The 22,500-nt window shown below is 38.6% G+C and overlaps 1 protein-coding gene and 1 long non-coding RNA gene across 13 annotated transcripts in view; one reads left to right on the forward strand and one right to left on the reverse strand.

Annotated features, from left to right (window-relative positions):
• The first annotated feature begins 4,179 nt into the window (after positions 1-4,179).
• The window catches only part of LOC147007534 (uncharacterized), a 79,929-nt gene continuing 61,608 nt past the window's right edge, over positions 4,180-22,500 (forward strand). For all 12 annotated transcript variants that reach the window (XR_015054130.1, XR_015054131.1, XR_015054129.1 and 9 more), the window contains exons 1-2: positions 4,180-4,315; positions 4,972-5,079. Coding sequence is in view for 8 of the 12 variants with exons in the window: in XM_085866980.1 (XP_085723106.1) it covers positions 4,268-4,315; positions 4,972-5,079 (156 nt within the window). In the remaining 4 variants the exon portion in view is untranslated. The remainder of the gene's footprint in view (positions 4,316-4,971; positions 5,080-22,500) is intronic.
• LOC147007535 (uncharacterized) overlaps positions 20,528-22,500 on the reverse strand; it is a 3,394-nt gene continuing 1,421 nt past the window's right edge. Inside the window, exons 1-4 of the long non-coding RNA XR_015054133.1 lie at positions 21,592-22,500; positions 21,286-21,444; positions 20,886-20,943; positions 20,528-20,671 (exon numbers count right to left, since the gene is read on the reverse strand). The exon at positions 21,592-22,500 is cut by the window's right edge and continues 1,421 nt beyond it. This is a non-coding gene — a long non-coding RNA (uncharacterized LOC147007535). The remainder of the gene's footprint in view (positions 20,672-20,885; positions 20,944-21,285; positions 21,445-21,591) is intronic.

Genomic DNA, 22,500 nt, shown 5'->3' on the forward strand with positions numbered 1-22,500 from the left:
AACATGGGACGAGGCTGGTCAAGTCGGACTCGGCAGGAGAGCACAGGACCTCAGTTCCACATGTTGCATACATTTCCTTGCCATCTGCTATTGGAAGACGAATGGCCTCTCGTGACAGGAAACCAAAGAGCTCAGTCTTGTTTTGATCCACACAAAGGAAGTCCTTCCAGTAATTAGGCATGACGATAGAGGGAGCCACTCTCTTCTTTCTCTAACTGGCTTCGTGCATAGTTCCAGTCTTTCTTCAACAAACTTTGTGTACTGCTCCTCACCAAGGGACTCAATCTTCCTCACCGTTTCTGCCACTGGGGGTGTCCATGATGTCTCTCGTGTCAAGGACCAGTAGATCTTGAGTGTTCTCGAGGAAGGGATTCCCCATCTCTTCAAACACTGCTATGAGTGCTCTGACATCCTTCATAAAGGCTGCTTGCACTCCAGGTTTCTGGTCATTGTGAAGATGCCCAGTGTCGTGAGCACCGCCATGTCCTCTTGTCGCCTGCTCTTCAAACTCTGCAGTGATCCTGGCTATTTCTGGCCCTGCCACCATCCAGCGTCTGAGTGCCCCAGGGTTTCCTGTCAGTCCAATAGCTCCACCAGACCCTTTGTCCACAGCGTTGTTCTGTTCATGACATTGGTCAATTGCCATGGCAGAGAACTTGTTGCTGGTCTTGTGTACCACAAACTTCCCAGACTTGAATTCTGCCAGGACATCTGGGTGTTTGTCATCAATATTTCATTCATTGGCATCAATATTTGATATGTTGAGGTAATTGACCTCTCACTGTCCTCAGAGGTCAAAGCTCGACATCTGTAATCAAACTACCAACACTGTGTGGAATATGTAGACATTTTTATTGGAACACAAATGCCTGGTTTGTACATCCTAAACATGTTTACCATTAACCAATGACACCAAACATCAATATTTTGATAACTTGAGGTCATTGACCTCTCACGGTCCTCAGAGGTCAAATCTGCCTTACCTCCCGATCTGAAAATGAAACCTATGGCATGTACTAACACTGGTAGAAATTTCATGCTTTCGTCATAATTTGCACAATTCTTATGATATGAGAGATTATCAGCTGTACTATAGGGATTTCATGTCCCTGATATACACAGGAATCCAGCGAGCGTAATTTGGGTGGTCCAAGGCAAAGAGCCAGGGGGTCAATGTCTCAAGTACAGCAATGAAGAGTGAGAAAGTTTCTCTCACGATGAGAACGAACAAAGATGAGGACCAGGATTTCTAATCGCAGAATTATGTCCCAGTACTCAAAGGTGGGATTCTTTGCACACATTTCTTTCTTCCAGTCATTGAAGGCTGCTTCATCATGAGGACCGAGCTTCTCGAGGCATGCATCCTGCTGCAGTTTGGCAAGGGAAAGTGCGCTGATCTGATGGGCATGCCTCGTCCTTGTCAAGTGAGTTACATGAACAATGTATGGATCTCGGAAAGTTTGAATATGCGAGTTCCGTCTTAAATTCTACTTTCTATTTTAGAAACCAGCTCTGCAAACACTCGGACCTGCATCATTTTCTGATCAATCGTGGATGTGGTATTGTCTTCCTGCTTTTCTCCTTCCATACTTCTATAGCGATTCTTGAAGGCTGTTGGACATTTATTGTGATACTTAGCTTCAATAGCTACTGAATCACCTCCTGCAATTCTTGCTCGCAAGTCTTCATCTTTCAATGCTGTGGCCATATCTCTGAGTGTCATATCCAGTCCTAAAGTAGAACAGTCGTGCAGCTTGCCTTGAGTTTTTCTCCAGAAGATGCAGTCTTTCATAGTTGAAGATGACTCATTTGTTTGGCGTTTAGACTTTCTTTCATCCTGTTCAGTACTTTTTCGCTTATGTCTATCTCTTGCTCTTTCAAGCTGAGAGCTTGCAAACTTCAGTTTACATGCTTTATGCCATTTTGCACGATTTTCAAGAAGTTCAGCAGCAGTGTCACATCCGCTGTTGGCTAACTGAACTGGAAGTGCTTGGAGTTCACGAAATCCCTCCACATTCTGTAGGAAATCATCATATGAAGCTGGTCCTTCTCCATCTGACCTTTCAGCAGGACACTTTAAATCACCATCTTTCAAACCACATATTATGCACTTTTCCCAATCCATTCTGCTTGGGACCTATATTCGTCTTCCTGAAAAGAGACCAAGACAAGCACATATATTATGTTTAAGCAATTTCAGACAGAGTGGTAAAAATAAAAAGCTAGGGTGAGGCAAACTTGTTAATTGCTCCTCAATTATAAACCTGCGATCAGATATACTCGGGGCAAATTTGGCCTCATGGCAAAAAACATTGACCTTTGTGGAAAATTTGACCATTTGGAGAGAAAAGTGACATTTTTGGGGGCGTGGGAACGTAACAAGAATAAAAACATGCTTGACTGATTCTAATCCCACATTTAACAACTGCTGCACTACTGGGGCAAGGTGAAAACCTTCCAGATTAACAAAAACCTATGTTATATGTGGTATTAAGACAGTATTACAACATGTGACCTTTGACCTCGGCCTGACCTTGACCTAGGCACCCCAGACCAGGCACCCCCGTCAAGAATGTTTCTATGGGACCTGTATAGTGAGTGTGCAAAATGTGGCGCTTTAATCCAGCGTGTCATGATCTTGCCCAAAATTGGCGCTAAGCAACCGGACGATGACATATAGCGTTGTGCATGATCCAGCGGTCCACCACCACCTTTCTCTTTCCCGAGCAGCCCCGCCCTGCACTCACCCTCACAGCCCCCCCCCCGCGCGCTCTCTGACGTCACCAAGCCGCACTGTAAAGAGTCCGCCCCTCCCCCCCGCACGCTCTCTGACTTCACCAACGTTCACGAAGGAGTGTGACACATCACTCAGAGACAGCAACGACCTTTTAGAGCCTTTCCCTATCATCAACGGTGTCAAGCAGGGCTGTGTTCTTGCACCTCCCCTTTTCTCCATCTTCTTCAGCAGCAGGCCATAGAAGATCTTGATGATGAAGACGGCGTCTACATCCGATATATCACACTGACGACACGATATATCTACATCCGTCAGATATCACACTGACGGCAGCTTGTTCAACCTGAGGCGACTTCAGACCCACACAAAGACCATGGAGCAACTGATCCGAGAGCTTTTGTTTACCGATGATGCTGCCCTTGTTGCTCACACTGAGACAGCCCTGCAGCGTTTAACATCCTGCTTCGCAGAGGCTGCGCAGCTCTTCGGACTTGAAGTCAGCCTGAAGAACACACAAGTCTTGCATCAACCCTCACTCCAGGAAGAGTACCACCCTCCTCACATCTCCATTGGCCAGTCGGAGCTGAAGACAGTCCACCAGTTCTGCTACCTGGGGTGCACCATATCTTCAGATGCCAAGATCGACAAGGAAATCGACAACAGACTGGCGAAAGCAAGCAGTGCATTTGGAAGACTCTACAAGCGAGTGTGGAACAATCGGCATCTGAAGAAGGGCACAAAGATCAACGTGTACCATGTAATCCGGACTGACCACACTCCTGTACGGTGCCGAGTCATGGGTTACCTACCGTCGTCACCTACGACTCCTCGAGCGTTTCCACCAGCGCTGTCTTCGCTCCATCCTCAACATTCACTGGAGTGACTTCGTCACCAACATTGTAGTTCTTGAACAAGCGGAGGTTTACAGCATGGAGGTCATGTTGCTGAAAACTCAGCAATGCTGGGCAGGGCGCGTTTCCAGAATGGAGGATCACCGCCTGCCCAAGGTCGTGCTGTATGGAGAGCTGCCCTCTGGCCACCGTGACGTAGACGCTCCAAAGAAAGGGTGCAAAGACTCCCTGAAGAAGTCCCTGAGCGTCTGCCAAATTGACCACCGCCAGTGGTCAACCCTCGCTGCCGATCAAGATGAATGGAGACGCTCAGTCTGCCAGGCAGTCTCCTCCTTCGAGTGCTGCCGCAGAGCCAGCCTTGAAGAGATAAGAAGGAGGAGAAAGAACCGGGATGCCTCGGCAACCATTCCTGACCAAACCTTTGTCTGCAGCCGCTGTGGTCGGATTTGTCTGTCCCGTATCGGACTCACCAGCCACCAGCGAGCCTGCAGCCGACGTGGATCCCATCCTTCTTGATCTTCGCCCACGAAGCAAAGCCAGAAGAGAAGACACATCGATGTGAAATTCATTTTGAGGGATCTTTTTCACACACTGATGAGACTTGTCCCTCGAAGGAGTTTGTTTTGTTGTCTCGAGGAATTTTAAACAATCTCCATTCGAGATGTAACGAGTTCTTCACATGATGAGGCCTGAGCAGTCTTCGCGGTTTCATGACTCTCGCCTCTTGGTATGTTTATTTATCTTGTCATGAAACGGTGCAGGGATTGTCGGTTTGTCAATTCCTTCTGTCCCAATTTAGGGTATTCCGGGGTTGAAAGGTGACCAGGGTCCTCCAGGTGCACCAGGTCCAGCTGTAAGCACCAACACTGTGAACACATTCCTTGTAAACTGTTTGTTGACATGTCACTCCATTGTGTTTTATCGACGTTATACAGTATACCAAACGTAGTTTGTAAATATATTCCGAAGTTTCTTGAGTAGACACTTGGTGTATCTGTGGGTTTCCCACGTATGATGCACGCATTGTATGTGCGACCACGTCTGGTGTGCAGAAGGTGTTTGTAGGTACATGTTTAGTATATCCTTGGTATTTATGTGAAAAGTGCACTCAATGCAGTGTGTACGTGTTCTTCATGAAGTTTGGTAAAAGTTTGAACTCCAAACTCAATGCCATTACTCTTTGTCATAATGAAACCGCTCCCTGTCCGACAGTCGTGTTCATGGATTTCAATCTTCACATTCTCCTCTTCCACTTGTTGATTTTGCTTGCAATTTGAAAATGTCATTTAATGTTGGCTCCACCTGGGGCTGACTAAACAAAGTCATCATCATCTTATGTCCAGATTTCATAAATTGTTTTAACCGTTGATCTGCCGTCATCAGGGCTCACCGGGCGAGAGAGGCCCAGTCGGTCCTGTGGGGCTAATTGGCCTTCCAGGTCGACCGGAAACAGCGGGGCCTGCAGGACCTCCTGGAGACAAGGGGGCACCGGTGAGTTTGATTGCTGGTTTCACAACTATCATATCATATGTGTTGATATAGTCAGCCTGTCATCCTGCTGAGGTCGGGAAAATGAGTGCAAAGTTTTTGGGGGTAAAAAGCCATTCAAGTAACATGCCTCGGAGTGGCGACCCCTCAGCCAAAGGAAACTGCCTTGACAGCCTCATGTGCCTCACAAAATTAATGGAAAGGTCGTTGTTGTGTGCAGACTCACTCACTGTCTCTCTCCCTCTCTCTCCCACACCCCCACACACACACACACACACACACACACACACACACACACACACACACACACACACACACACACACACACACACACACACACACACACCCATACATATACATACAAACACACATACATAAACACACAAACACAGATATATTATCTCCTGGTAAGTACTTACAAAAGCTATTTTATTGGAAGATATAACCTTAACTTATCCAATTGACTGATTTCCCAACTGCCCGAATCATCACCTGGGCACCGTTTATCATCGAGGTTTCGATCCGTTCAGCCCAGAACCTTTCCGATCGGCGGGTCCACAACCCCGGTCACAGTTTCACATCAGTCGATTACTCCACATCAGTGGACCCACAACCTCAAAGTTGTGTCCAGACAGTAAGTAAACACAGAAATGCAATATCCTTATTCAAACTTATTACTTGCAAAATAGAAGATTTTTCACGTATATTATTCAGTCAATTTTGTTATTCTGTCTGTTAGTCTGTTTGTTTGTCTATTTATTGCCGACAAGTCACAATTTTAAACCGATCACAACAAAACTTCACCACTTGGTAGAGTTTGTCATAAACAATCCGATTGTTTTGAGGTCAAAAGGTCAACATAGGCCAAAGGTCAACAACTTCGGTGAGATTTCTAAAACCTTCAATTTTTATCCGATTGACTTGAAATTTGAAAATGATTTATATTTCTGGTCACGATATTCAACGAACCAATTATTTTTGAGGTCAACATCGGACAAAAGGACAACATAGGCCGGATTTCTGAAATTGTCAATTTTCATCCGATTGACTTGAAATTTGAAGAGGAATTCCATATTTGGTCATTGAATCCAACCATCAATTACTTTTTTTTGGGTCAAACTTGTTTTATGGATTTTGCAAGTATCGTGCTCTGCACAACATCCTCTTCTTGTTTCGTTATTAGTTTTATTTAAAGTGTTTCTACGAATGAATAATTTCAATCACACATCACTTCATATGATAACATTAAGCGATAAACACTTTACCTTGTGGACATATCCATGACACAGCACCTCCATCGAACCATAAACACATACTGTCAACCAAGTATTCAAACTATTATGAATGATTTTAATGCATATGTATAACGTAGTTTATAAATAATATTTATTGGTTGTATTTATTGAAATCTAAATAGAACACCTTTATTCTTTAACACTTTATATATACACACGCACACACACACACACACACACACACACACACACACACACACACACACACACACACACACACACACACACACACACACACACACACACACACATACACAATTAATTATATTAATTGAAGAATTTACCTCACTAAAATAATGAATTAATTATGATAACATCAAATGCAATAGGAACTTGTTTACATGAAAACGAACGAAACTTAAAAGGTGATGATGGAGTCTAAAGGCATTCTCACAAGACCTGATCAAACAATCAGACAAATATCCTTTGTTTAACATGATGGAAAAACCTTCTCAGCACGTTCCACAAAATTATCCTTTACTGAACAAATTCTTTAAAATCCAAGTCGCTGAGATGAAAAGACATTGTAACACATTTTAATTGGTACATTGACACCTGGAAAGGTGTACAAGACGACACGGAAACAGAAATTATCAACTTTATGATATACACTTGAACCAAAACCATTCTGTCCAACTCTAACCAACACATCCAGACATGCAGCAACTGTACAATCATTACCACTACTGTTTGTAATCAGGCGATCTGGATAAACCTTGTGAAGAAACCTATCAAAATCATAATCGTTAACCACACAAATAACATCTATATAACGACATGTATGAGAGAGCATCTGAGCTCATCCTCATTTTTCTTCTTCATCAGTTTCTGCATGAATGAAAATTCACAGAAAACAAGAAAAATGTCCGCTCGTTGGAGGCTGCAATTCCCACCCATGGAAATGTACCCTGAACCTGTTGAAATATGATCCCACAAATAGAGACAAAATCATGAAACGATATAAAATTAACAGCATCCCAGAAGGCGTTCGTCGGGATAATGAAATCCTACGAAGCTTGGAATCTTGTACAATTTTGTGTGGAGCTGAGACACAAAACTCGAAATCTTTTATCACCAATTATGGGAGGGGTGAGGCTGGTTACTGGTTAGTTATCATTGATTAAAGAGGTTTGGTCATCTGATGAGGAGAGAGTGAGGACGCGGTGAGGCGAGTCATGGTGACGGAACTGCCAGGAAGAAGAAGAGGAATGTAACCGGATGGAAGGATGTGGTGGTGAGAGATTTAGGAGTCGTGGAATTGGAAGAAGAATGGTCAACTGACAGGAGGACATGGCGAAGGGTGGTCAAGTGGTTTTGTGTCAGTTTGAACCGGAGACAAGGGCTATTATTAATCAGTTTGCAGTCAGTCAAATTTCTATATTCATCTTTAAATTCGAAACAAGGGTTGGGTGGATACTCGAGAAGTATACACACTTCCCTCCAAGCTGTTTAGCCCCTGATCTCGATCCTGAGATAAACTATCATCCTTGTGTTTCACAAGCAGAGTGATTCATCAATGAGTGCACTGTCCCTCCCTTGATGTTAAACCGGGCATCCCATCCACTACAATTAGTTGTTGATGCTAAAGATTCCACATTGTCTTTGAGGAATAATGGACAAGTCATCTCCAGCACCCTGAACAATTTCAAAATTCCTGCACAACTCACCGAAATTTAAATGTCAGGCATTGTCAGCCAGTTGGAGGTCTTGGGCCAAATAAAACATTCCCCAGCTGACCCCACAAAAAGGGAGTAATAATAATAATAATTATTATCCAATTATAATTGGAGCTGTTGTAGTAGTAGTCATCGGAGTAGTCGTGGTGGTGGTGGGTATTTTGTTTTTTTCATTTTGAAGCAAAATTTCAAAGCATTTTTTTGTTTAGAGTTTCGAGGCTCGTGGTGGAGCGAAAACATTTCATGGGTCAGGTCATAACAGAAGGAAGGGAGGGGGAAACACACGAACAGCAGGGCCGAGGGATGAAATGGAGGGAGACTTGGTAAAGTAAGGGATGAAGGGAAGAATGATGTCTTGGAGAGGACACAGAGGGTGAGCAAGATGGACACAACCACAAACTCTCAGGAAGGAAAAATTGGAAAGAGATTAGTTTGGAGGGGGGAGGTTAATGGGGGTTGATCTGAGATGGTGGTGAACAGCTGCCTTGAAGCCCTGAAGGGGAGAATGAGATCGAAGAGACCGGGGAAGTTGGACACTTTGTAAAAACAGAAGAGGAAGGGAAAGTAAGAATGATGAAAATGTAATTGTAAAAAGATGAAATGTTTCAAGAGATTTTAATATTGTATTTATATTTGGTGTGATACAAGCAAAACATGTATCGAAACATCCCTCAATGAATCAACAAATATACAATTTTTATACATATTGTTCCTATAAACACCTCATTCTTATAGAATCCTCAATTTCAAAATTGTGGTAAAGAAAAAGAGATTTGTTGAGATTTGTGGGAAGCAGTTTAGTGAAGGTGAAGGAAATGATTTTGGGGTTGTCTGGCTCGAGGGTGATTGTCAAATTTAATTTCCCTGTTCAACCTGAGACATGTTACAAATCCCAAACGCTTGACTTCATTAAACATGTCTGTTCCCAAACTACAGGCCTCTCACAGGCCCTTCTCATCTCGGGTTCCAAATCGTCTTTGAGGTACACTGACAAACAGCTTGCTTGGATCGTCACTTGTGAGCTTTCCATCATCATTATGGGGAAATTACATGTAATGAGATGGAGGTGAAGGGAGATGTTTGAAAAATGAAACAAAGAATTGCATAATCGGACAACTTCGCCCATCGAAGGAATAGCTGATTCTGCCCGACGTCATGCCATGCTTCAAATGACTTCTTACGTCATTGTGGGAATATGGACTTGAACAGTGACACACGAGGAAGGGTCCATATGGATTGGTGTATATCCCCAGACTGTGAGCCCCGTCCTTGACTTTCTCAATGAAAATTTTGAAGATCGCATAATTCTCAAGTTTCCAGACACAATTGTGGAATGTCATGGCCCAGAATCCAGATTAAATATGTGGGATTATTTTCGAAAGGGAATTTTGAAGATTTGATTCTTTCCACGAAAATCACAAACTCTCATGAGGCTGAAATGAATTGACGAGGACTCATGTTGTCGAATAGTAAACAGCACTTCGATCCTTTGGTTGGAGGAAGTATAAAGGCAAAACGATGGTCAACATTGAACTTGCTGTTCATCACAAATACCTCCTCAAACTCTCAGTTATATTTCTTGTTCATATTTGATTTCTACAAGATTATATTTAGACACGTTAAACCTGTTAAATTGCCCTTTGTAAATATGTCATCGTTTCATGGAGTTCCCTGGAATAATGAGGAAAAACAGGACAATACAGATTGCCATGTCTTTGTTAAAATCACAACCTGTCAAATGAATCCATGGGTTGTGATTTTTACAATGAAAACCAGACAAATAAAATGGGGTTTGAAAGCGTCCACAGGATATCACAACAGAACTCATGCACGTGCGCACACACACACACACACACACACACACACACACACACACACACACACACACACACACACACACACACACACACACACACACACACACACACACACACACACACACACACACACACACACACACACACACACACACACACACACACACACACACACCTGCAGACTTTAAACCTTCATGAGATTCACCCTTATTGAAATTGACCACTCCCCACCACCCAATCCTCATGGGCCATCTCTTATTAGTCTTTAAAAACCATTAAATTGATCATACTTTGTGGTGCATCGTTTCATCATTTGCTGCTGTGATTGTTAATTCACTGATCTCGTGTTTCATCTCAACAAAAGAGCCATAAATACTTTCCTCATGTGCTGTTTTACCTGATGGTTTCTTCATCAATCTGGTTTTATTGTTTTGCTGCTGTTATATTTATTTATTATCTTGCCAAAACGAAGTTTTTGCAAGATATGTAAGTCAGCTTGTATGTTTTTTTAAATTTTTTTTATTTTTTTGTTTGTCTGTAATCACGTATAAAAAATTCTGCAGAGCACAGTTATCATTGGAAATTTTTGTAACTTCGCATATCAGAGGCCTATAGCGGTCCCTTTCAGCACATAAAATTTTGAAGGTCAAAGGTCAAGGTCACTTTGTCGCAAATCAAGGGAGTCGACGAAACCCTTATTTTTTGAGTAATTTTCATGGAATCGTCTCCAAACTTTATGGGAATGTAGTATATGGTCTGGCGCTCAGCTGATTATTTTTTGGTGGCGATTGGCCTTGACCTTCATGGTTAGCGCCTGAGGTCAAACATATTTGACCCCAAGGTCAAATTTTCAAGTTTTAGGAACCATATCGTGTAGTACCTCAAATTGAACACCTCGATGAGTGCTTTCTAGATATGTCAAGCTTGAGACATTATGACGTCAGTAGGGTGAATATACTGGTTCTAGCTCACTTTTCCCCATGTAAATGAATGGGGGATTTTCAGCGATTCCCTTTTTTTTCCCTAAAAATAAACCCCCTTTTTATCCGTTTTTCCCTGCTGTGCAGGGGTTTGGCTTTTGTGAGGCAATGTTTTATGGCCGGATGCCCTTCCTGGACGCCTCTTACAACACAGGGATATGGTACACCTATTCTAACCGGGGTATACACCGGCCCAGTACACTGGTACTCATTTCGCCGACCTCAGATGGATGACAGGCTGAGTCAACCCCCTGGTGTTAATTCAGCAGCTGAGCGGGATTCGAACTCGGGACACTGGGATCCCAAGCCGCCACCCTAACCACTAAGCCAACACCAGGCTTTGTATATATATATAACCAGGCTATCCCAAGGTATATTTATTTGTCTCCCCTTTTAACCTGGAGGTTGATCAGCTCACTCATTGAACCTATAAAGATTTGTTCATTCTCAAATTCCTTCAATAGTTTAATTTTCTTTGCACAATAATCCCCATCTAAAATATTGACAAACAAAACATTTGAATCTTTATATTTTTTAAGATACCCCTTTTGTGCCATAACGAAATGATAAACTTCTCTTAATGCTCTTGTTTGACCACCTCCTGAGCCACATATCATTTTGAGATTATAGTAAATTGTAAATAAAGTAATATCAATACTTTATGATCAATAATGTAAATAAAGTTATGTAAATAAATTGTAAATAAATAATTGTAAGTAAAGTAAATAAAGGATGCTCATATATCAGGTGAAATGACATTTCGTTCAATAGTAATTAACGATCATTTTAAAATTACCTTTAATGTAAAAAATGTTGTCGTTGAATCTGATAATGAAAAAAAGTATATCGATATCGATGGTAATATACAACTGAAAGTATAGATGAATTTCAGTTGAAGTAAAGTTTTACTTTATAAATATGCTAGACTTTCCTGATTCTCCATATGACAAATTTGAGAATTGTCCTGCGTGTGAAAGACGGGGATTAAACACAGAGTCAAAAGCTTATAAACAATGTATATTCTGTGATTATCTTATAATTAATGATAATAAAAAATATAAAAAGGAAAATAATTCTTTTAGATTTACACCAAAAATGAATTACTTTACAAGATTGATTCGAGAAATGAATGCAAAGTATGAGGGTGACAACACACCTTTCCTTACAAGGGAAGAAACTGAACGTATAAGAGAAATGTTCAAAGGATTGTTGTTGTATATTATTCATGGATGTAATTTTCAGGGAAATATCAACACAAGATATTGTATAAATAAAATAATGGATTATCTTGAAATTAAACCTGAACTTAGGATAAAATATAGAGTTTCTAAAAAAGCCAATAATAAATTAAATAACCTGTTTTCCAAATATATAAATGAATGATTTTTTACCCATTTGGGAAAATAAGATAAAATTTAACAACCATAAAAATCTCCCAAATTCATTAAGATGTCTCATAGTTGGTTCAAGTGGATGTGGAAAAACCTGCTTACTTTTGAAAATGCTCCTCACACCCAACTTTTTAGATTATGAAAATTTAATAATTTTCACAAAGTCGAGTTTTCAACCAGAGTATCAACTACTCTCACAAGGTTTTAATGCTGGTCTTCAAAAAGAAGATATAATCGGTTTATTTAAACATCAAAAAAACCTAAATGATTATAACATTGAAGATATAATTCAACTATTTTGTGACACACAGAGATGTAAAAAGAAATCAAATCCTATAACTTGTATTCTTAGTGATAATACGGATGATATACCGTCTCCCCAAGATTTGGATAAATCAAAAAGAACCTCGTTATCTTTGATGATTGTGTTAATGAGAGAAACCAAACGGTAATGGACAGCTACTACACAAGAGGGAGACATTCTTCTTGTAATTGTATTTATCTTAGTCAATCGTACTTTCAACTTCCTCGTCGTTCCATCAGAAACAATGCTAATACTTTTATTTTATTCAAGTTAAATTCAATAGATATCAATAATTTTTGGAGAGATAATTGTTCTACATTATGTAGTAAAAAGAAATTTGAGGATTACATGAAGCACACGACTGAAAAATATAAATATATTGTTGTGAAACAAGATGAGATATTAAGGGATATATTTTTGTTTTATAAACAATTACATATATAAATGACAACTATTATTATAAATCTTGTGGGTAAATCTGCTTCTGGAAAAAAACTTTCATAAATCAAGGTTCTTGTGTAGTACAAATGAGAATATTGTAAATTTACTTAAAGAACACCCCGTGATACGCATTGTATCAACAACAACTAGAGCAATAAGACCTGGAGAAGTAAAAGGTGAAGATTATCACTGTATTTCAGTGGAGGAACATATGCGATTGAGGAATGAAGGTCAAATGTTTGAGGAGGTTTCTCTTGGTACAACAAAATATTCACATTGTAAGAGTGAGTTAAGGAAACTAAAATCTGGTGGTGTTGGGATATTAGAAACTAATCCAGAAGGAACGAGACAAATTATTAAACATCTGAGTGGAGTGAAGATTTTATCATTCGGTTTTGATGTTGATGAAGAAACTCAACGCAAACGTATGAAAGGCAGAGATGCAAGTATTAGTGAAGAAGAAATTACAACTCGCATTAATGTTAATAAAGAATTTGATGAAATATTTAAAGAAAAGGATTTATTTGAACACATCTACTTGAATGATGAAGAAAAGGAAAATTTCCCTGTTGATCTTTACAATTCATTAAATGATATTTTACAATAAATAAATGGATGCAAAAGAAAGAGCAAGAAGATTTAAGGAACATCAAGAGTTGGTTTCAAAAGTTGTAAAACAACAGGAAGACATAAAGAAGAAACGCAGACAGAAACTAACGGGCGAAGAAGCATATTGAACCAAAAAATATTGTTATAAACATTCAAAAACATGCTTCAAAATCAACGATTAAAGTTAAAAATAACTACAAGGTTGATTTCACAATTGATAATTCATTTAGAGAGTTATTAGGTTTCTCCTCAAAAAAGATTGAAACTAATGGGACGTTTTACAGTGATAATGTCATTCAAATATCCTCAGGAATAAATTCGGTGTTAATTCACTGTGATTTGATTGATGGTGCTTATAATGATGGAAAAAAAACAAATACAATATTTTCATTCAGCGCATACTCAACCCCAATTGGTTATAAATTCAATATGGAACCCAAAAATTTGGTTTATCTCCCTGTGTCAGGAAAAACCATACACAGAGTAAATTTTAGGATAACCGACCAAGATAATCGTGTGATTTCTTTTTATGGAGAAGTTATATCTATCAGAATTCACCTACGTGAAGTTTTCCAATAAATAAATACGATGGTTATTGTGAGGAAACACGAGTTGGGAAAATATAAAATAATTACAGGGGATGGGATGTTCCTTTCCCCATACTACAAGGGTGAAGGTATGTATCTTGGTAGAGGATACTCTAAACCTAAGAGACAAAGGGGTGTTGGACATCAATTTAGAGGAGATGGGATAATTGATACTCTCATGGGTATTGGTTCAACTATTCTTAAACATAAAGATCTAATTGGTTCAACTGCTTCTGCTGTGGGAAATGTAGCAGGTGCTGTAAAGAGTATAAAAGATGCTCAGAAGGAATCTCATAAATTACAAGCAATAAAAGAAATTAAGAAAAGCAAAACTCAGTTGTCCCCCCAAGAACGACAGAAAATAATTCAAATACTTGGATCAGGGTTTCAAAAGTTTTAACATCTTTTTTCCTAAATAAATACAAGTATGGAAGCAATTGATAGTATCTATGATTTGGATGATACTATTATTATCTCAAACTCCACTAAAAAAGAAGATTACTTCAAGGTAAATGCAATAACTGGAACAGACTGGAATACGAATGGTACAAAAAGTTTTGAAATAAATAATCAACAAACCTATTTGAATCTCTCCGAGAGTTTCTTGTTGTGTAAATTTAAATTCACTAAAGCTGGGAATAACACAAACGCTACACTTGTAAATGATTTCTTCTGGAAAATGTTTGATACTGTGCGTTTGTATATTGGAACACAAGAAGTTGAAGCGGTTGATTATGTCTCTGCTGTATCTGAAATGATAAAATTTACACTCTTCATTCAGTGATAGAATGGGAAAGGGGTCTGTCGAAGGTTTTATTCCTGATATGTCAACGGGAACAAACACAGACCCTGGATATATTCAAAGGAAAGGAGCGTATAATGATGATACAAAAACAGAAAATAGTTTTACTGTGGCGGTTCCTCTTAAAGGTATATTTGGATTTTGTGATCATGATAAAGTTCTGTATGGTCTTAAAATTAGATTTCAACTCCAAAGGAATGATAATGAAAATCGATTGCTTTTTGGTGTTGCTAGTGCTTTTGGTGATCAGAATAAATTTGTAATTGAGGAAATGAGTTGGTAAAATCAGTGAATATACTCCTAATCTTAAAACAGAAGAGATGTTGAATCGAAGACTTAACTCAAAGAAACCACTGTGTATCACACCTCAAAAGAAGATGTCAACACGTTAAACTCAATCAAACTACTTACACGTGGAATTTGGGTGTTCTGGAAGGAAAGCCACGATATCTGTGGATCATTTTTAAAAAGCCAGATGGTGATACTGCGACTGATAAGAATAATGCATTGAGTGATAATGCTAAGGTGAAACAACTTCGCGTTTCTCTAGATGGAACATTTTATCCACGAGATAGATTGGAAATTAATTGGGAAAAAATGATTTTGCTGAAGCATACAAGTCTTACCAAAAGGTGTGTGAAAGTAATGGAAATAAAGAACCTATTTTGGATATGACAGCATTTAAAAGTTTGTATACAATCTATGCGTTTGACCTGAGCGCGCAAAAGGAAACTATAAAGTCTAATCGAGTGGATACTTCCCTATACATTGAAAGAGGAGAGAGTGAAGAAGTTGATACATATTGTTTGCTTTTGGAAGAAACAGAATTGCAGATTAATACAGATAATGGTGTGATGATTAGTCTCACATAATTTTTTGTTAAATAAATGAGTGGCAAAGTACCAACTGGGGTATATGTTAATCAAATCAATCTTCATAAACTATCATCTTGTGTTCAAAATCAAAAGCCTTGTACGATTAACGTTAATACAATTCAGAGAAAAGGAGCAGTAAGAATTGATGTTTTGCTCACAAGAGAACAGGTTAAAATCTTGAATGACACTGGCTCACTTAAAATTAAAATGACAAAACCAATGTTGAAAAAATATTCAATAAGAGAGACGAGTGGAGGATTTCTCCCATTTCTAATTCCTTTATTTGCTGGTTTAAGTGCGGTTGGAGCATTGACGGATGGTATTTCAACAGCGGTGAAAACTGCGAACGAAAGGAAGGCTCAACTCCAGGCTCAAAAAGAATTGGAAAGACATAACAAAGAGTTGGAGGAACAAATTAGTGGAAGTGGTGTAATTGTAGATTTTGCTGAAAAACTTGAAGGTCTGCCTGATAAAGCGAGATTGTTAGTTGGAGATATGCTTTCTTCTATTGCACAAGCAGGTGTAAAATTAACGAAAAGAGGTAATGGATTATATCTTTCTAATAAATAAATGAGCATTGATGAGTGGTTGGAAAAATTTGGAAAGAATACAACATCAAATTTACAACTTGTCAAATATTGTAAGAAATTAAAAATTCATAATGTGGTTATTTGTATGAGAGATGAATTAACAAATGTGCCAAAACATACAAAGAATATTATTATGAACTTAGAAGATAATAATGGGAACGGTTCTCATTGGGTTTGTATTTTTAATAGTCAAGACAAATATTATTTTGATAGTTTTGGTCTTCCACCACCTGTTGAAGTCATAAAATTCTTACAGAATGGTGTTTATCAAACATTTCAAGTCCAAGAATTAAATTCCAAGTGTTGTGGTCAATTATGTCTATATATGTTATTTCAACTCAACAAAAATAAAAAATGTTATGATATTATTTTTAATCTAATATAAATGACTTATGTTGGTAAAGATGGTTCTATCTTTGGTGTATCTCAAGAACTGGATATTGATTTATCAAATTATTACACAAAGGCACAGGCTGAACGACATAAATATAATATAACCAAAAATATTAACATGAAAAATGCTTTTAAATTAAAAAATTATCCAAGCCCGACTGACGCGAATGACTTGGTGAGATTAAGCGATTTAACACAATATATATCCTTAAATAAAACGGCTGTGTATTCCAAAGATACAGAAGTGTTGATATTATCTCCAGGTCATACAGAATTCACAGTTAGAATTAAAATAAATTTTTATAAAGAAGGGCGTATCGTTTGTATGAGAATAGAACAATGGGGGTATGATATGAATGATTTAGGGTATAATTGGTCATTTAAAATTAACCTCGAAGACCTGGAACAATTAAATCAGTCTCGTGAGGAAGAATATTATCCACTTGGTATCGAGAATGAGTTTTGTGGGTCCACGATTAGTAAACAACAAATAAAAGAATTTAATAAGGGTAAATATAATAATGGTTTTGCCCTTGTTTATCTCATGAAAACAGAAAAAACAGGATTATATATAATAAGTAAGGAAATACAAAATGATTTAACTATGGGAAGATGGGGAGGTGTTTCGTGTCATAATATTATTCTAACATATATTTCTAATACATAAATGACAGCAAGAAGGCTTCAAGAAAATTATCATTTCTGTGTCCAAGCATACCTTCAAGAAAAGGGTATTCGGTATTTTAATAAATATGTTCTACAACATAAGAATGAGGTATTTTCAATAAAAGATTGGCATTATGCTGATGTTGATAAACCGACAACTTTAGATTTAATTACAATGTTAAATAATGAAAAAATTATAAAGTTAAGAAAAGGTAAGGCTCTTTTAGAAATTCAAAAGAAATTTTATTGGTTTCCTGTTGTAAAAAAAATTATTTTCGATGCAGGAATAACAAGAAATCCTGATGAATATATGTATAATATTCTATGGGGTGTAAGTGATTCAAGGATAGTAAGGGATGAGGAAGGAGTTGAAGAAGAGAGTGAAGAGGAGGAAAAGGAGAAGAGAGAGAGGGAGGAGAGGGAGAAGAAAGAGGAGGAAAAGGAGAAGAGAGAGAAGAGAGAGAGGGAGGAAAGAGAGAAGAGAGAGAGAGAGAGGGAGGAGAGGGAGGAAAGAGAGAAGAGAGAGAGGGAGGAGAGGGAGGAAAGAGCGAGACAAAATAAATATCAAAATATGGAAACCAGTGAGATTCAAAAAAGATTGGTGGTATTACAGAAAATAACTCAACCCACCGAGGAGGAAAACAAAGAATTGACAAGTCTATTTGCAATACTTTCGACAAGACTATTGTCATCGACAAGCTATTCATTTTAATTCAAGTTTTTTCTTAAATAAATGGAGGAGAGAGTGAAGGCATTTCTAAGGATTCTTTATGTTTTAAAAATTAAGATTCAAATGTGCATGTTGGAAACTAAAAGGTTTTTGCACTCTGCAGGAATTTTTCACATAAATAAATGAGTTATTGTCTCAAATGTAAAAAGAAAACTAATACTAAAAATATTTCATATATTAAAAGTAAAAATAACAGGGTTATACAAAAAGGTATATGTTCGGTGTGTGGTTCAAAAAAAAAATCAATTTATCTCCAAACACAAACTCGGAGGAGATATACAAAAGTTTTTATCAGGAAGTAAATTTACAACTACTGGAATACCAGGGGAATTACATCTTCCAGGGTATTCTTTCTGTGGTCCAGGTACAAACTTGGATAAAAGATTAGATGAGGCAGACAATCCTAAATCCTGGAGTCAGCCTATCAATAGAGTTGATGAAGTGTGCATGAGACACGATATTGATTATGGGAATACCACAACGTTGGAAGAAAAGCATGAAGCCGATAGAGAAATGTTGCATAATTTGTCTCTGATACAAAATCCAACCTTGAGAGAAAAAGTTGATCGGTTCATTGTGAAGAAGATGATCAGTGCTAAATTGAAACTTGGGCTTGGAAATTCAAAAACTTATAGGCTCTAATGATGCCATTAAGACTGAAGAGCAATTAGCTGATGAATTACATAAACCAATATTCACAAAGTTTCAGAGAAGGAAAGTTTATTCCAAGGAAGTAGATTATATCTGGTCTGCTGATTTGATTGAACTCAATAATGATAAGGGGTACAAGTATGCTTTAACCGTTATTGATTTGAGGAGTAGATATGCGTGGGTTGTCCCTTTAAAAAACAAAACAGGTAATACTCTTATGTTAGCTTTTCAACAGATATTTAATAAAAGTAAGAGAAAACCTAAAAAATTGTGGACTGATGAGGGTAGAGAGTTTTATAACAAGACATTTATGAATTTTCTAAAAAATAACAGTATTACATTATACAGTACCTTTAATGAAGGGAAGGCAGTTGTTGTTGAACGTTTTAATCGTACCTTAAAAGAGAGACTATATAAAAAATTCACACAACTCGGTTCACAACAATGGTCATCTTTTATTCAGGATATTGTGGATAAGTATAATGACACGATTCACACGGCAACAAATATGAAACCATCAGAAACATTTACAAAATTAAAATATGAAAAAGAGATTAATGTCAGAAAACCTAAGTTCAAAGTTGGTGATATCGTAAGAATATATAGGTGGAAATCTCATTTTGAAAAGGGTTTTACTGAACGATGGACAAAAGAACTTTTTTAAATTGTTGATGTAATAGATACGGTTCCTTGGACTTGTAAAATATATGATTTGGAAGCGGAAGAGATTTTAGGTTCATTTTATTCACAGGAATTACAAAAGACAAAGATAAATTGAAATCTCTTGACTCCGCCCCATTTTAACTCCACCCACACAAACCCCGCCCACACAATCCCCGCCCACACAAACCCCACACAAACCCCACCACACACAAACCCCTCACAAGCTCCAATAAATTGAAATTTTTTGACTCCGCCCCTTTTTGACTCCACCCACACAAGCCCCGCCCACACAAACCCCACCACACACAAACCCCACACAAGCTCCACACAAGCTCCACAAGCTCCACACAAGCTCCACACACACACAAGCTCCACCCATATTCATCATATTCACATAATTAGTGATTAGTTAATTAGTTCCCCACACACAACATGTTTATTTAATTAAAAAATTATCCACCCATCCACACAAGCTCCACTCATCCACCCATCTCTCCACCCATCTCTCCACCCATCCATTGATCCACACAAACCTCATCCACATTCGCCCCTCCCACATAAGCTCCACCCACATAAACCCCTGCCCACATAAACCCTGCCCACATAAACCCTTCCCACATAAGCCCTGTCTACACAAGCTCCACACAAAAACTCCACACACATAAACCCTGTCCACATAAACCCCTCCCACACAAGCTCCACCCACATAAACCCCGCCCACACAAGCCCCACCCACACAAGCCCCACACACACACACCCCGCCCACACAAGCCCGACCGAAGCCCCGCCCACACAAGCCCCTCCCACACAAGCCCCACCCCCTCATCCCCCTGTGCGCCCCCCCACCTTTGACCCACCACCTCCCTCATCCCACCCCCACCCTTCCCCACACACACACATGGGGAGGGGAGGGATGGGATGAGGGGGTGATGGTTCATTGGGGGGGCGCACCTACCCTCCCTTCATGTCTTGATTCTTTTTGTAATTCAGAATCAAGTAATTGTATACAAAACAAATATAATTTATTAATATTGAAAATATTAAATATTCATTTGCGAGAATGTATAATCTTTCCCAGCAATCTTCTCCAGATGTCTTGTGATTTCGAAACTCAGACACCATATTCTGTTTTGAAACAAAAAGTGGATAATAATTACATGGTAATATGAGTAAGCCTCATTGACCACTGAATTAACACACCAGGAGCCTGTCATCCTTTCAAGGTCAATAAAATGAATTCCAGTGTACTGACAAAACCACATCCAAACTAATGATGCAACCAACATTAGACGACATTCTAAAGAGAGAGTGATATTAATAATAATTCAGAAACATTTACCTCCAGAAAATCATGTGTTGTACAAGATTGCTTCAACAGCTGATGTTGTGTGATAGTGCTGAAAAAAAAAAAAAAATAAGTCAAGGGTATAGATGAAGAGACAGACAGAGAGAGATACAAACAGACAGGGAAAGCAACACACACACACACACACACACACACACACACACACACACACACACACACACACACACACACACACACACACACACACACACACACACACACACACACACACACACACACACACACACACACACACATACACACACATAGACACACACACGTGTCTCACCATTGGTTTAATTCATTCGAGATCAGAGACCAGTCATTATAAATCATTGATCTCTTCAATAAGAGCAGAGAGAGGTAGGTAGAAAGACACACACACGTGTCTCACCATTGGTTTAATTCCTTCGAGATGAGAGGACGTGATAAGACTTCGTACCACTCATTATAAATGTCTTTCAATTCTCTTCTAAAATCATTGATCTCTTCAATAAGAGTATTAATTTCATGCACCTCGTCGTAATATGAAAACTCAATTTCTCCCAACGACCTGCCAGGAAAAAAAAAATATATATATATATATATATATATATATATATATATATATATATATATATATATATATATCAGAATTATCATGATTTAATTAATAATCATTTGCTTCATCGTTCAAAGAGAAAACCATACACAAACTTACCAACTCTGTAGTGAGCTGTTGTCTTCATCAGAAGAGAGTGAGTCCATGTCTCAGTTGTAAAAATGAAAATCCCATCTGGCAGAAACTGTCTGGTGAATCACTTATAAGGCAACGACGAGGAAATTACCTAAGCATTGGGTGCGGCCACAGGAAATGACAGCTTGGAAAATAACTGGGCGATTGTATGAATCATTTACAAAACATACTTAAAATGGTTTTGATTCAAATGTTTTCAGTTCGTGTTCTGAGATAAAATATAAACACGAGACCTTGTCTCACAGAATAGTTCCTATTTTTTCACAGCATGACTGTCTAAAACCACTTCCTCATTCACACAGCACGACCATGTCAAAAAAACACTTCCTCATTTTCACGGCATGAACTGAAAACATTTGAAACAAAACTTTTTTATGGCGTGGTTTATACACAAAAATGATTTGCAACTCGGGCGGTGGTCAGATGAGATCATTAAGAGAAGTTTATCATTTCGTAATGGCACAAAAGGGGTATCTTAAAAAATATAAAGATTCAAATGTTTTGTTTGTCAATATTTTAGATGGGGATTATTGTGCAAAGAAAATTAAACTATTGAAGGAATTTGAGAATGAACAAATCTTTATAGGTTCAATGAGTGAGCTGATCAACCTCCAGGTTAAAAGGGGAGACAAATAAATATACCTTGGGATAGCCTGGTTATATATATATATATATATACAAAGCCTGGTGTTGGCTTAGTGGTTAGGGTGGCGGCTTGGGATCCCAGTGTCCCGAGTTCGAATCCCGCTCAGCTGCTGAATTAACACCAGGGGGTTGACTCAGCCTGTCATCCATCCGAGGTTGGCGAAGTGTGTACCAGTGTACTGGTCCTGGTGTATGCCCCGGTTAGAATAGGGGTACCATATCCCTGTG

Source organism: Eptatretus burgeri, unplaced genomic scaffold (genome assembly GCF_056783735.1).
Source record: "Eptatretus burgeri isolate ZD-2024b unplaced genomic scaffold, Ebu_testis_v1 Ebu_testis_scaffold_124, whole genome shotgun sequence".
Taxonomy (NCBI): domain Eukaryota; kingdom Metazoa; phylum Chordata; class Myxini; order Myxiniformes; family Myxinidae; genus Eptatretus; species Eptatretus burgeri.